A 12,616-nucleotide genomic window follows, 5' to 3' on the forward strand; every position below is an offset into this window, starting at 1 on the left:
GTCTGCGGCGCCATCTTGGATCCCACATATTTATCATCTTCCTGCAGCAGTGCTCCTCATTCTTAACAAAATCACCTTCACTACTGGTGGAATGTAACAAATACATGAGCGGGTGTATAGACTGTCCTTAAGACAGGTTTGATGATTAACAGTTAATCCACAAAATCCAGTCCGTACATGAGCTGATGGCTGATGAGACGCGTAGCACCGAGTTGTCTATAAGCCATGTACGATGATATTGAGTGGAATAACTGTTTTATTCTATCCACATTCACTGCATTTTGAGAAACGGAGCATTTGTATTTTTTGCAAATTTGACAAATAAAAACTTTATACAAAACGTCCGACAAAAAAATTTCCGCTTAGAATGTAAACAAACCGGCGAAATGACAGTAGCAATTTGTGAAAAACGCGATAATAATTTTTTGAAAAATAAAAAAAGATATGTTCTTACCATCAAATACTTTCATTCCATATTTTGTTGCTTTTTTTTGTATTTTTGGGGTTTTGTTTTCGAGTAGTTTTTATTTCGTCCTCGGTTGGTTCAGCAACACGCTCCGCCATTTTGTTTTTCTCTATTCATGGTATACGAGCTGATAGCCTTGTAGCAAAGTAGCCAATCAGAGCGTGCGATTGCTCATATCCAGTGAATGTGGACAGAATAATACACTTTATTCTAAAATGCTGTTAAATTCTCAAACTGCACAACTGAAGTAGTTCTATGTGCTGTATGTGTTTGTCCCCCCCATAAGAATGTGATACACTGTACCTGCTGTCATGGAGGTAGAGCTGAGGCGGCACTGCGACTGGCACCCCGCCTATGGTGGTAAGCTGAACAGCTGGGACACCTGGGATGACTGGGATTGCCTGAACAACAGGGACGCCTGAAACAACTGGGACGGCCTGGACGGTTGGTAGAGGGACACTCTGATCCCCCGCTGGTCCTGCCTGACTCACTATCGGGCCTGAGTGCACTAGCTCGACGCCGGGCTGAGTAGTGGGCTGGTTGGCCTGAGTGACCGGTGTGGTGCTCTGTGCTCCTGCAGGACTTGGCTCCATTCGCTGGGGGCTGGACTGTGTGGTGGCGGGGCTCGGGTGGGGGGCTGGGGGGCTTGGGTTGGCCATGCTGGGACTCGGCTGATTTGCAGAGGTCGAAGGGCTCTGCTTCTGAACCACCAGGGGGCTCTGTTTCTCTGAGGTAGGGCCAGAGTGGGGGCCATTTACATCTGGCAAGGGAAAAGAATGAGCAAGTAAAATGCAGCTTAAAAACAGGAATAGTCAACAGCTGCATTTTCGCTGACTGGCTGTACATGGGGGGAAAAACCCAACAACAACTGAGCAGCAATCAAGGGAGACGGAGGCATCAGACTATCATTAGCACAGACTGTTTACAGATGGTTTGACATTATATAAAAGTAGAGCTGCACAATATATGAACACTATAACAAGCTACAATATATTATTATTTGTGCAACCAATCAGAGGTGCTAAATAAAATTCTGCGAATGTTTGGATACATCACGAGATTATAGTTCTGAGCCTAACTCCACCCACTGCATAAATTTAAAAATGCTTAAAAAAAAATAATAAAAAAGTAGGCAAGGGGCTGGGGGTGGAGTAGAGGGGGTAAACTCCTGTGAATGATGAGCTTCTACGGTATTTGCATATGACTGAAAACGAGTGTGGTTTCACTCAGCGGTAGGGATTGAGGGAGGTGGGCCAGTAAAACGTGTGAACATTTTTTAAAAAATATAAATTTCAAGACGCAGAGAAGCACCATACAGTCGACTCTACGTCAGCATCAGCCTTGCAAGGTTCAGGATGATTTTAACCAGTAGATGGCATTTTGAGCCATTTTCAACTCATAAAATGCAGGTTTTTTTATTTTAAAACAGATAATTTTGTCAATATGAACCCCAGTATTGTGTTTCATCACAGTACAGTCATATCATTTAGTTTACAGCTCAAAAACAAATGAATAGTGAAAGAAGAGTGACCCATAACATTGCAAGTCAAAGACAATATCATGACAATGTACGACTAATGCTGCGTTCATGTGCTATGGGAAGATGATATTTTCCAGTTGGGAAGTGGTATTTACCAGTGTGTTGTGTTCACATGCTTTTGTTGTTGTTGACAAATTAAAGATGGTGGACCAGATTCAGAATCAGGCCTGTTATTTGGCTAAAACAATTATAGATTGCCTTGTTCATCAGCTGCAGCAGGAATATGAGTTATCAAAAGTCAAAAGGTAAATAATGCTGAATATTTCCTCATCATGACAAGTAGAGATTTTCTTAACACATTGAATGCCACGCAGTTTTTGGAAATTTGGCTGTAGCCACAATGAGAGTAGCCAGTATCTAGATCATTGTTGGCGTTCTTTGGACAGCTACAGAATATTTTGTATTAGGCTATAATATACATATTATAATAATATAATATACATAACATGACTCGTTTAAAAGGTGAGAGTCAGCTTTCCGTAGGTGAAAACCACTTCTTTCTTGGTTCATAAGCTAGTCTTGTACCGCTCGCTGCCATGTTGAAAAGGTTAAAGTTCATCTCATCTCGGCAACTCGTGTATCAAAATTTTCTACGAGTTGCCCAGTGGAAAATACCACAAGAGGGGGCGTTCATGTGTGCTTTCCATGTCGGCGTTTGGTATTTACCATAATTCCCATAGCACATGAACGCACCATAATACTAGTGCTCATAAAAAAAAAAATCCTAATCATTGTTAAACATTCTGTCTGACCTTCCTCGGGGATGATGTGCAGAGTAACAGTGAGTCCTGCATCTTTGATCAGCTTCACAATGTCAGCATGAGGCATGTTGATAATAGACTGATTGTTGACAGCCATGATGCGGTCGCCAACCTTCAGCTTCCCGCAGCGGTCAGCCGGACTGCCCTCGATTATGCGTCCAATTTTGTGTGGCACGGCTAAAATGAAGTGTGCGAGATCAGTTTGACTTCAGACAGTAACAACAGAAACATGGACGACATGCAATCAGTTCACTGAATGAAGCAGCTCAGACACTAGACACTCTGATTTATCAACTTTTAGGATTATAGTTGGTACTTTAAACCCAAAAAAGGAATGAGTGCTGTATGGTCTTGCTAAGCAAGTGAAACAAGGAAACAGAGACTAACAGATTGTGGTGGTGTTCTCCGGTCTGTTCAGAGAGCTGATGATGACGAAGCCGAAGCCTTCGGTCTCTTTGCGGTGGATGACTACATCAGTGGTGGGCGGCAGGTTGACTGGACACACGGCACGGCTTCGGGGAGAGCTGCTCTGATTGGCTGCTGATCCGTTCTCTCCACAGGGTTGGCCTGCAGGGGGCAGCAATCGCAATCTGAGCCGCTGCTTAATATAGGCTTTAGCTTCCCAAACACAGGAAAGCTATGCTGTTCTGACCACAGACAGGATGGCTGACCAATTAAAGAGTCATCAACTGTCAGTGAACGAACCCACAATTCTGTTTATCTTTCAGCACTGAAGTGACGCTCAAATGTTTGGTTTTTAAATGTGGCTTCTGCTGACCATTTGGCTCCGCCAGCTTGCCATTTTGGCGAGGATAATATACACTTAAAATACACTGGCCCCAGGATAATACATATTAATCACTCATTAGCCTTCCAGACACATGAATAGATACTTAATAGATTGAGCTGGCAGCAGGATGCACGATGGCTACACTGAGCACAGCATAGTGTCCAAGCAAAACCACAAAAACTGCCCTCACTGACCGCAAAGCTGCACACAACAGCATCCTAATTCTTAGAGCCTGCAGTACTACTGACACTGGATGCTAATATAGTGCTCTGCTGGCTTTTTTAATGGTAAAGATTTTCGACTGAATCTCTCACACTCGCAGGGCAGCACTTTTGTGGGTGTAGATCTGTTCACATGTATCCTTTAAAGTAATCAGTGGTTATTGATCGTTTCCTTTTTAGAAATAGAGCATGAATATTTAAAAATCTAGAAATTGGAAAGTTCAGCTCCAAAGCAGATCCTGTCCAGATGCAGTCAGATATTTCAATTTGGCAATATTTCCTGTAGAAACTTCATGTCACTCAGACGGTTCATTTAGAAGAGATTAGTTTTACTGAAAACTCGATATAACTGGATTGTTCAGACCTTAAAATATGTAAAACATTACTGATTTACCCTGCTGCTTTCCTTCCAATTAACCTGCAGTGTTCTCATCTCATCTCGTTATCTCTAGCTGCTTTATCCTGTTCTACAGGGTCGCAGGCAAGCTGGAGCCTATCCCAGCTGACTACGGGCGAAAGGCGGGGTACACCCTGGACAAGTCGCCAGGTCATCACAGGGCAGACACAGACAACCATTCACACTCACATTCACACCTACGGTCAATTTAGAGTCACCAGTTAAAGGGATAGTTCGGGATTTTTGACATGAATCTATATGGTATCCCCGTCAGCAGTGTCGTGCATCCTCACTGACTTACCCCCGACAGTGTTCTGTGAGCCTAGATATTGTACAGTGTTGGTCAGTGCACAAGTAGTTCCGGCAGGTTTCCTGGGGTCTGCAAAGTAACACGTTTTTCTTCTCAAAACAGCTCGTGTTCGAATGAGTGATTTATTAGCATAACAAAACCCTTGTAGTCCAAAAAGTCACACCTTGTAATTGCTTGGGGCTACTTTCTCTCAATAGCGATCAGTGCGCGCTGTCACTGTTAACAGTTGTGTGCGAGCTAGCCAACAACTTTCAGTAGCTGTTCGACAGTGTTTAGCAGCAGCAAATTGCTTTCCTCCTCAGTATACAAGTGCGCTTCCATGGCAGGGAAAAAGAAACTACCACTGCTGCCTATGTAGTGCCCTATTTATACAAATAGGAGTCATTCAGGATTCAGCCATGACACGGAGCAAAAACATGGCTGAATCCTGAATGACTCCTATTTGTATAAATAGGGCACTACATAGGCAGCAGTGGTAGTTTCTTTTTCCCTGCCATGGAAGCGCACTTGTATATTGAGGAGGAAAGCAATTTGCTGCTGCTAAACACTGTCGAACAACTAATGAAAGTTGTTGGCTAGCTTGCACACAACTGTTAACAGTGACAGCGCGCACTGATCGCTATCGAGAGAAAGTAGCCCCAAGCAATTACAAGGTGTGACTTTTTGGACTACAAGGGTTTTGTTATGCTAATAAATCACTCATTCGAACACGAGCTGTTTTGAGAAGAAAAACGTGTTACTTTGCAGACCCCAGGAAACCTGCCGGAACTACTTGTGCACTGACCAACACTGTACAATATCTAGGCTCACAGAACACTGTCGGGGGTAAGTCAGTGTGGATGCACGACACTGCTGATGGGGATACCATATAGATTCATGTCAAAAATCCCGAACTATCCCTTTAACCTAACCTGCATGTCTTTGGACTGTGGGGGAAACTGGAGCACCCGGAGGAAACCCACGCGGACACGGGGAGAACATGCAAACTCCGCACAGAAAGGCCCTCGCCGGCCACGGGGCTCAAACCCGGACCTTCTTGCTGTGAGGCGACAGCGCTAACCACTACACCACCTGCAGTGTTGTTAATCCATCCATCCATTATCTGTAACCGCTTATCCTTATCCTATCCCAGCTGACTACGGGCGAAAGGCGGGGTACACCCTGGACAAGTCGCCAGGTCATCACAGGGCTGACACATAGACACAGACAACCATTCACACTCACATTCACACCTACGGTCAATTTAGAGTCACCAGTTAACCTAACCTGCATGTCTTTGGACTGTGGGGGAAACCGGAGCACCCGGAGGAAACCCACGCGGACACGGGGAGAACATGCAAACTCCACACAGAAAGGCTCCTGTCAGCCACTGGGCTTGAACCCAGAACCTTCTTGCTGTGAAGTGACTGTGCTAACACTACACCACCGTGCCACTAATAATAATAACAACAACAACAACTTTATTTAGCACTCTTTTGAGAAAAAGATAATTGTATAATTAAAGAGGATTTCTACAGAAAAGGAGCACAAGTCACTTGGAAGTAGTTAAGACTAATCGAGCCAAGAGGCTTGGGCCAAGCGATAATAGTTATAAATTGTAAATTGCAGCAGAATACATCAATAACTCTCACATGCAAGAAAATGTCACCCACCCACCCACAAAAAAATCAAACACACACACACAAAAAGCCTAAGGGGAAAAAAAATCTAGCAAGGAAAATATACAGACAAGAAAATTTCGACATGAAACGAAATCAAAGAATTAACTCAAGTGACTAGCTATCAATATAGCTATCCAGAAGAGAATCAGTTCATAGTCTCTTGAAGGAAGAACGGGACTTACATTTGAAGTTCTCTTGAACTGAATTCCAGATTTTAGGACCAAGAAAACGTCTGTTAAATTTTCCATAGTTAGTTCTAATTTTCGGAAGGTAGTACGACTTCTTACTGGCAAGTTTAGTGTTATATTGATATATTCTGCTTATAGCTGTGGAGAAACAATTCCCCCATGGGTGTAGACGTCAAGTGTTAATTTCCCCATGGTTGCTGAGTCAGTTTTAGATTAAAATTAACTCATCTCATCTCATTATCTCTAGCCGCTTTATCCTTCTACAGGGTCGCAGGCAAGCTGGAGCCTATCCCAGCTGACTATGGGCGAAAGGCGGGGTACACCCTGGACAAGTCGCCAGGTCATCACAGGGCTGACACATAGACACAGACAACCATTCACACTCACATTCACACCTACGGTCAATTTAGAGTCACCAGTTAACCTAACCTGCATGTCTTTGGACTGTGGGGGAAACCGGAGCACCCGGAGGAAACCCACGCGGACACGGGGAGAACATGCAAACTCCGCACAGAAAGGCCCTCGCCGGCCCCAGGGCTCGAACCCAGGACCTTCTTGCTGTGAGGCGACAGCGCTAACCACTACACCACCGTGCCGCCATTAAAATTAACTTTAAAATGTTATCAACGTTCAGTCCTTTTAATCTACAGTACCAGTTCGGACACCCCGACTCATTCAGAGGTTTTACTGTATCGTGACTATTTTCTACATTGTAGAACAACACTGAAGACATCAAAACTATGAAATAACATGTGGAACATCAATTGATGATGTTTTGCATACCATTAGCATTATCTTAACCAGCTTCATGAGGTAGTCACCTGGAATGCTTTTCAATTAACATGTGTGTCTCATCAAAAGTTAATTAGTGCAAGTTCTTGCCTTCTTAATGCGTTTGAGATCAAATAGTAAACAGTAAATAATAAAAATATAATAAATAGCCCTATTCCACAACTGTAGTAATTCATATTATGTCAAGAACCGCTCAACTAAGTAAAGAGAAACGACATCCATCATTACTTTAAGACATGAAATGACTTTTAATTAATAAAAATAAAGAAAAACCACAGAATTAGAAAGTGAGTCCAGACTTTTGACTGGTCCTGTACTTCGCTAAAGTGTAAGAAGAAACTGTAACTAAAAAGTTCAAGAGCATATTCATTATAAAATACTGCTGCACGGGTCATTCTAGAATTTGAGGTAGATTTCACATCTCCGAGATAAACCTTTTGTTATTTTCCTCAAAATAAATCTTTATTGAATCAGTTTTGAACAATAATGCAAATTATGACAAACTTTCATCAATAGTGATGCTTGATGTACATTTTAGACCCAATTTATCCATAAAACATGAACTAAATGACTCCCATCCCTCCCCCCACATTACTGGCCGTCTTCGACTTTTGATTCATCCTTTCAACTTGAATAAACGTGAAGTGATTCAGTCTAATAATCTGTTTTTTGGAGCTTATTCTATTAACTGTTACAACATCAATTTCAGAGAAAGTCTATATTCTGTATTATGTGAAATTTCGGTCATAAATCTCTCTCTATTTTTTTTTTATCTGTCCCAATGTTCTTGTCAACTCTGTTAACTACGTTATAAAACTGCATAAAATCCACAAAGACTTTTAATAATACACATGACACCTGCACCGAGTGATGTCACTTCCCCTGGCGGGACACTTCAGAAAGGCAGTAAGGTGTGCTCTGTTTCTTTTCTCAGTAATTTGAACAAAATGTTGAGGATTTAATACACCAACAGTAGATTAATTATTCGGCAAATCTGTGATTGTAATATTGGAGTGAATCTCTCTCCTTTTTTAAAAACAATAATATGATTAAAATCCATAAAATTCTGTTTTTATACACGCCACGTGGTCGCGAGTTTGAGGTTAGTGTGTGGAGTTAAGACACAAAATGGTGGGAAATGTCAACTCTGTTAGCGTCAATTCTGTTGATGGATTGCACCGGTTTAACGGTAACAGAGTTGACGATGACTAACAGGGCCAACGCTTGAAACGTATCCGCAATTATAGAGCGGGCCGCACACAGCAGTTTATAAAAGTTATGTAGTTAATGTATTCTGCCTTTTCACTCAATACAGGAAAACATCTGAAGAATGACCTCAGTTAGGTAAGCAGTTTAGTTTTCTTGCCATAAAATGTCCAGCAAATAGATTTAAAAGTGATCCAGAGCAGTATATAAACTCTGCCAAAAAAAACAGTAGAGCAGTTCAGGGCAATGAAAACTAAAATGAAAGGCAGAAGCAGAAAGTCAAAAACCAGCAGCTGTAAATTTGAATCGGGAGTCAAATGGAGCAAAACTGGCCGTGCTCTCAGTTTGGGAAGGAAGTTATACTCTCTCGAACCTATCATGGCCATGTGAAAGCTTGTGCATGCAGAAGAGGGCAGATAATGCTTTCCTTTAAGTAGGTTACACTGCCCTGTGATGCAGCACGAGCAGCTTTTTTAAAAAGACGCACTGGCTGGATTCATGTGTCTCGGAGGAAACCCATATTAGCCTTCCCACCCACGAACTGTGGAAACTGGGAAATTGGCAAATGGGAGAAAAACAAAGGGTGTTTTCACACCTGGTCCCCTTTAAAGGAACCAGACTCAGTCCTCTTTAAGTGGACCAAAAAGTGGACCAACAGAAAAAGAACTCAGTTCTTTTTGTGTTCATCTCATCTCATTATCTCTAGCCGCTTTATCCTTCTACAGGGTCGCAGGCAAGCTGGAGCCTATCCCAGCTGACTACGGGCGAAAGGCGGGGTACACCCTGGACAAGTCGCCAGGTCATCACAGGGCTGACACATAGACACAGACAACCATTCACACTCACATTCACACCTACGGTCAATTTAGAGTCACCAGTTAACCTAACCTGCATGTCTTTGGACTGTGGGGGAAACCGGAGCACCCGGAGGAAACCCACGCGGACACGGGGAGAACATGCAAACTCCGCACAGAAAGGCCCTCGCCGGCCACGGGGCTCGAACCCAGGACCTTCTTGCTGTGAGGCGACAGCGCTAACCACTACACCACCGTGCCGCCCGTGTTCACACTGTGAATTTATTACAAAGAGGAGTGGGTTCTCTTTCTGGTCCAGTTAAGCTTTGATGGGGCCTCAGTCCTCTTTCTGTTCACACCAGGTCCTCTAGAGCCCTCAGACCCCCAGTGCACGGAATTCTGGGTAATTTTCTCTTGAATCAAAATGTCTGCTGCCATGCTTGCCCTGCTGTATTCTTTGATCAAAATAGTGCAGATTAAGGAAAATAAATTTATTATATTATATATATATATATAAACATTATATATTTATAATATAGTTATATTACTGTGGCCGACTCATCAGTCAGTAAGTTCAGAGAACTGTAAAGCGGCTGTGGTAAGTTCCAAAAGGAAGTTGAGTTTCCCTGCTACAGTCACGTGACCAACTACGGCAAACGAAGAAGGTTAAACTACAGTGAAAAAGGCGAAGTGAACCCGGTGCGCTTTTTGTTCACGATGCGCAGATTAGGCGAACCGTACCGTTGATTTTTAGCGAACCGTACTGAGACCACCTCCTGAGGTGGTCTCAGTTCGGTTCGCTTTAAAGGGGTCTGGGTACGGTTGGAGTGTTCACATATGCGCAAAAAATGCTGAGTCATCAATCTGAGTTCGGTTAGATGGCTGAAAGGGACCAAGTGTGAAAACACCCAAAAACAGGAGTAACAAACAGAAAACAATATTTTGATGAGTTCTACATGCAGGTAAGTGAGAGTGAGCTAATTCATAGTGGCTCCAGAATTTATGGTGGTTTTTAAAAATGTAATTTAACCACTGCACACTTCATCAGTCCCAATCACACACACACAAACAGTCTCTTTCACTTGTGCTGCTGTTTTTATTTCTCAGCCTGAATAAATAGACCAGACTCTTTTGGAGCGAGTGAGAAACTGATGAGGTGCTGAATGAGGGTACAGGTTATACGAGGCAAAGTTTGGGGTCTAAAAACAGGACTGTAAAGTGGTGTGTTTGCGATACAAAAACAGTATAAACAAGCAGAAATATTTTTATTCCTTCTCTGATAATATTGATTATATAAGAGGTTTTTAAGTGGTGATAAAGTCCTTGCAATAATCATTTGATATATTTACAATTGCAGGGATTGACCAAGGATGGCTCACGAGACATAAAATAGTTCCACCACCGATTAAGCAATGTATCTAGTGACGTTTAAAAAAAATAAATAAATAAAAATATGGTGTTAGTCAATCATGGTATATCCTGGATATACCATGAACTGATGTCACAATTTCAAGCTATACTGCCGACTCAAGTCTTTTTTTTTTTAAGGAGAACTGAAGTCATTTTTAAACTTGCTTTATTTCTTAATTAACGTGTTATTCAATAAAGTTTTCGGTTTTAGTAACCTTATATCGTGACTCGTATTGGCAACTAATTGCAATTAAATATGATACTTATCGGCCTATTCGGTTTTTAGCCGTGTCGAATGTAGTTCGTTTGATCCACGGCAGGCGTCACTTATCCGTGTGATCTTCACGAGACTTGTGCGAGACTTCGAAACGTCAAGTGTCAGCCAGGTGTCAGTGCCGCCATTTTGAAAGCTGTTTTCCAAACGAAGTATTGCACAAAAATGAGTTTAAATGACGATTACTACCTACCGGTACTTTTTTCAAACTTTCCTCATTGCTATCAAAACAAACAAAACTTCCAGCTTGATTACGTCAGCGTTCGAAAGAGGGTGCGCGCGTCTTTTGACAACGTTGGCAGATGTTGGTCGCTTTGATTTCCGCTGTACATTTTACTTCCGTCCTACGATGTCTCGCACAGGTCTCAACGAATCTCGTTTACGGCCATTGCTTTGACATATGGACTGATATATTACATAGCATGTTTCAAACACTCATAACTTGCTATAGCAGCGACAAAATAGCGATCAAAAATGCATTCCTATATTTAATAAAATGAGATAAATAGAATTTTGATAATAAAAAAAAATTGCATTCAGTTCCCCTTTAACAATAAAGACAGACAAAAATAGAAGTCATTAATACAATCAAAACAAAAACATTAACATTTCAGCCAGGGGGATTTTCAACTGAACACATTAAAATAACCAGACAAATCAGTAGTTTTAATAGCTTTCTGATTTTGAGAGCCAGTAATTGTTTTTATGTATTGCTTGGTCTCTTTTTTAAATACCAAAAATAACAGTTCGTAACTGACTCAAGTCACAGCTGTCACTCGACGGGCATTTATGTGTGTGCAGACCTACGTCTCATTATTATACCTGCCGAGGCAGGCGATAGCATGGCAATCAATCAATAAATATTTAAAAAAGGTTAAAAAAAAAGCGATAGCAAGGTACAGTGCATATGCGCAGGTTGAAGGTTGCACTGATGTAAACATCAAACATGGCTGCCTCCAATGAGTTTATGCCGAGATTCAATCTCATAGACAAAAGTTAAAAAGTTAACACTTTTAGTTTGGAATTTTTTGATGAGGGATATAAATCTAACATACCATGCACCAAGAGGCTCGGTGTCTCCCATAACCCGGTACGGAAAGTATGAACCGGAACAGGATGGTACATTACAATAACGTTACGTTTTCTAAATATTCAGGGGTTTCGTACTTAACATCTTGTACTCACACGTATCCCTCTCATGTATTCTTTGATCATCCAGTATTATTATATCCTGTCACATTGTATTAACGTTATATTCACAATATTTTCAATCGAAATTGATCTAAAAGCCCGGAACTCCAATTACGGAATATACCTCGGCGTGACGTCACAAAGAAATCACGCGTGGCGGATAAATTTGTTGAGAAAACTGATCGATACAGAACCATTCATGTAAAAAGGCTTTACTGTAGTTGTACGTTACCGGAAGATTCAGATTTGTATTTTATGTGCAATGAATGTAAAATGTGGTTTCACACTGATTGTGAAAACGTGGGCCATAAAACAGAAGCACAGATCAAAACAGATAAGAACTTGAAATGTATACAATGCCAGCTGAAGAAACAAAAAGGTAGAGGTAGGGGAAGAGGCAAGAAATTGTAAAATAGGTGGATAAACAGTAGTTAAGTTATATGTTTTGACAATAACACAACTAAACAATATATTTTGTTCTTCTTCTAACTTTATTTATCATACGTGATGGGACGGGTTCATCTATAAAGGCGGGATGACTAATGTAAATACCGATTAATAAAAAAGTGGACGTGACGGATGTGTCTGTGAAACTGGAACAAAAAAGGTAAGATT

General features: G+C 41.6%; 1 protein-coding gene across 1 annotated transcript in view; it reads right to left on the reverse strand.

Annotated features, from left to right (window-relative positions):
- Positions 1-12,616, reverse strand: part of magi2b (membrane associated guanylate kinase, WW and PDZ domain containing 2b) — a 485,372-nt gene that overhangs the window by 28,815 nt on the left and 443,941 nt on the right. Inside the window, exons 17-19 of the mRNA XM_060928197.1 lie at positions 3,155-3,334; positions 2,759-2,944; positions 770-1,226 (exon numbers count right to left, since the gene is read on the reverse strand). Coding sequence (XP_060784180.1) covers positions 770-1,226; positions 2,759-2,944; positions 3,155-3,334 — 823 coding nt within the window. The remainder of the gene's footprint in view (positions 1-769; positions 1,227-2,758; positions 2,945-3,154; positions 3,335-12,616) is intronic.

Source organism: Neoarius graeffei, chromosome 8, assembly GCF_027579695.1.
Source record: "Neoarius graeffei isolate fNeoGra1 chromosome 8, fNeoGra1.pri, whole genome shotgun sequence".
Taxonomy (NCBI): Eukaryota; Metazoa; Chordata; class Actinopteri; order Siluriformes; family Ariidae; genus Neoarius; species Neoarius graeffei.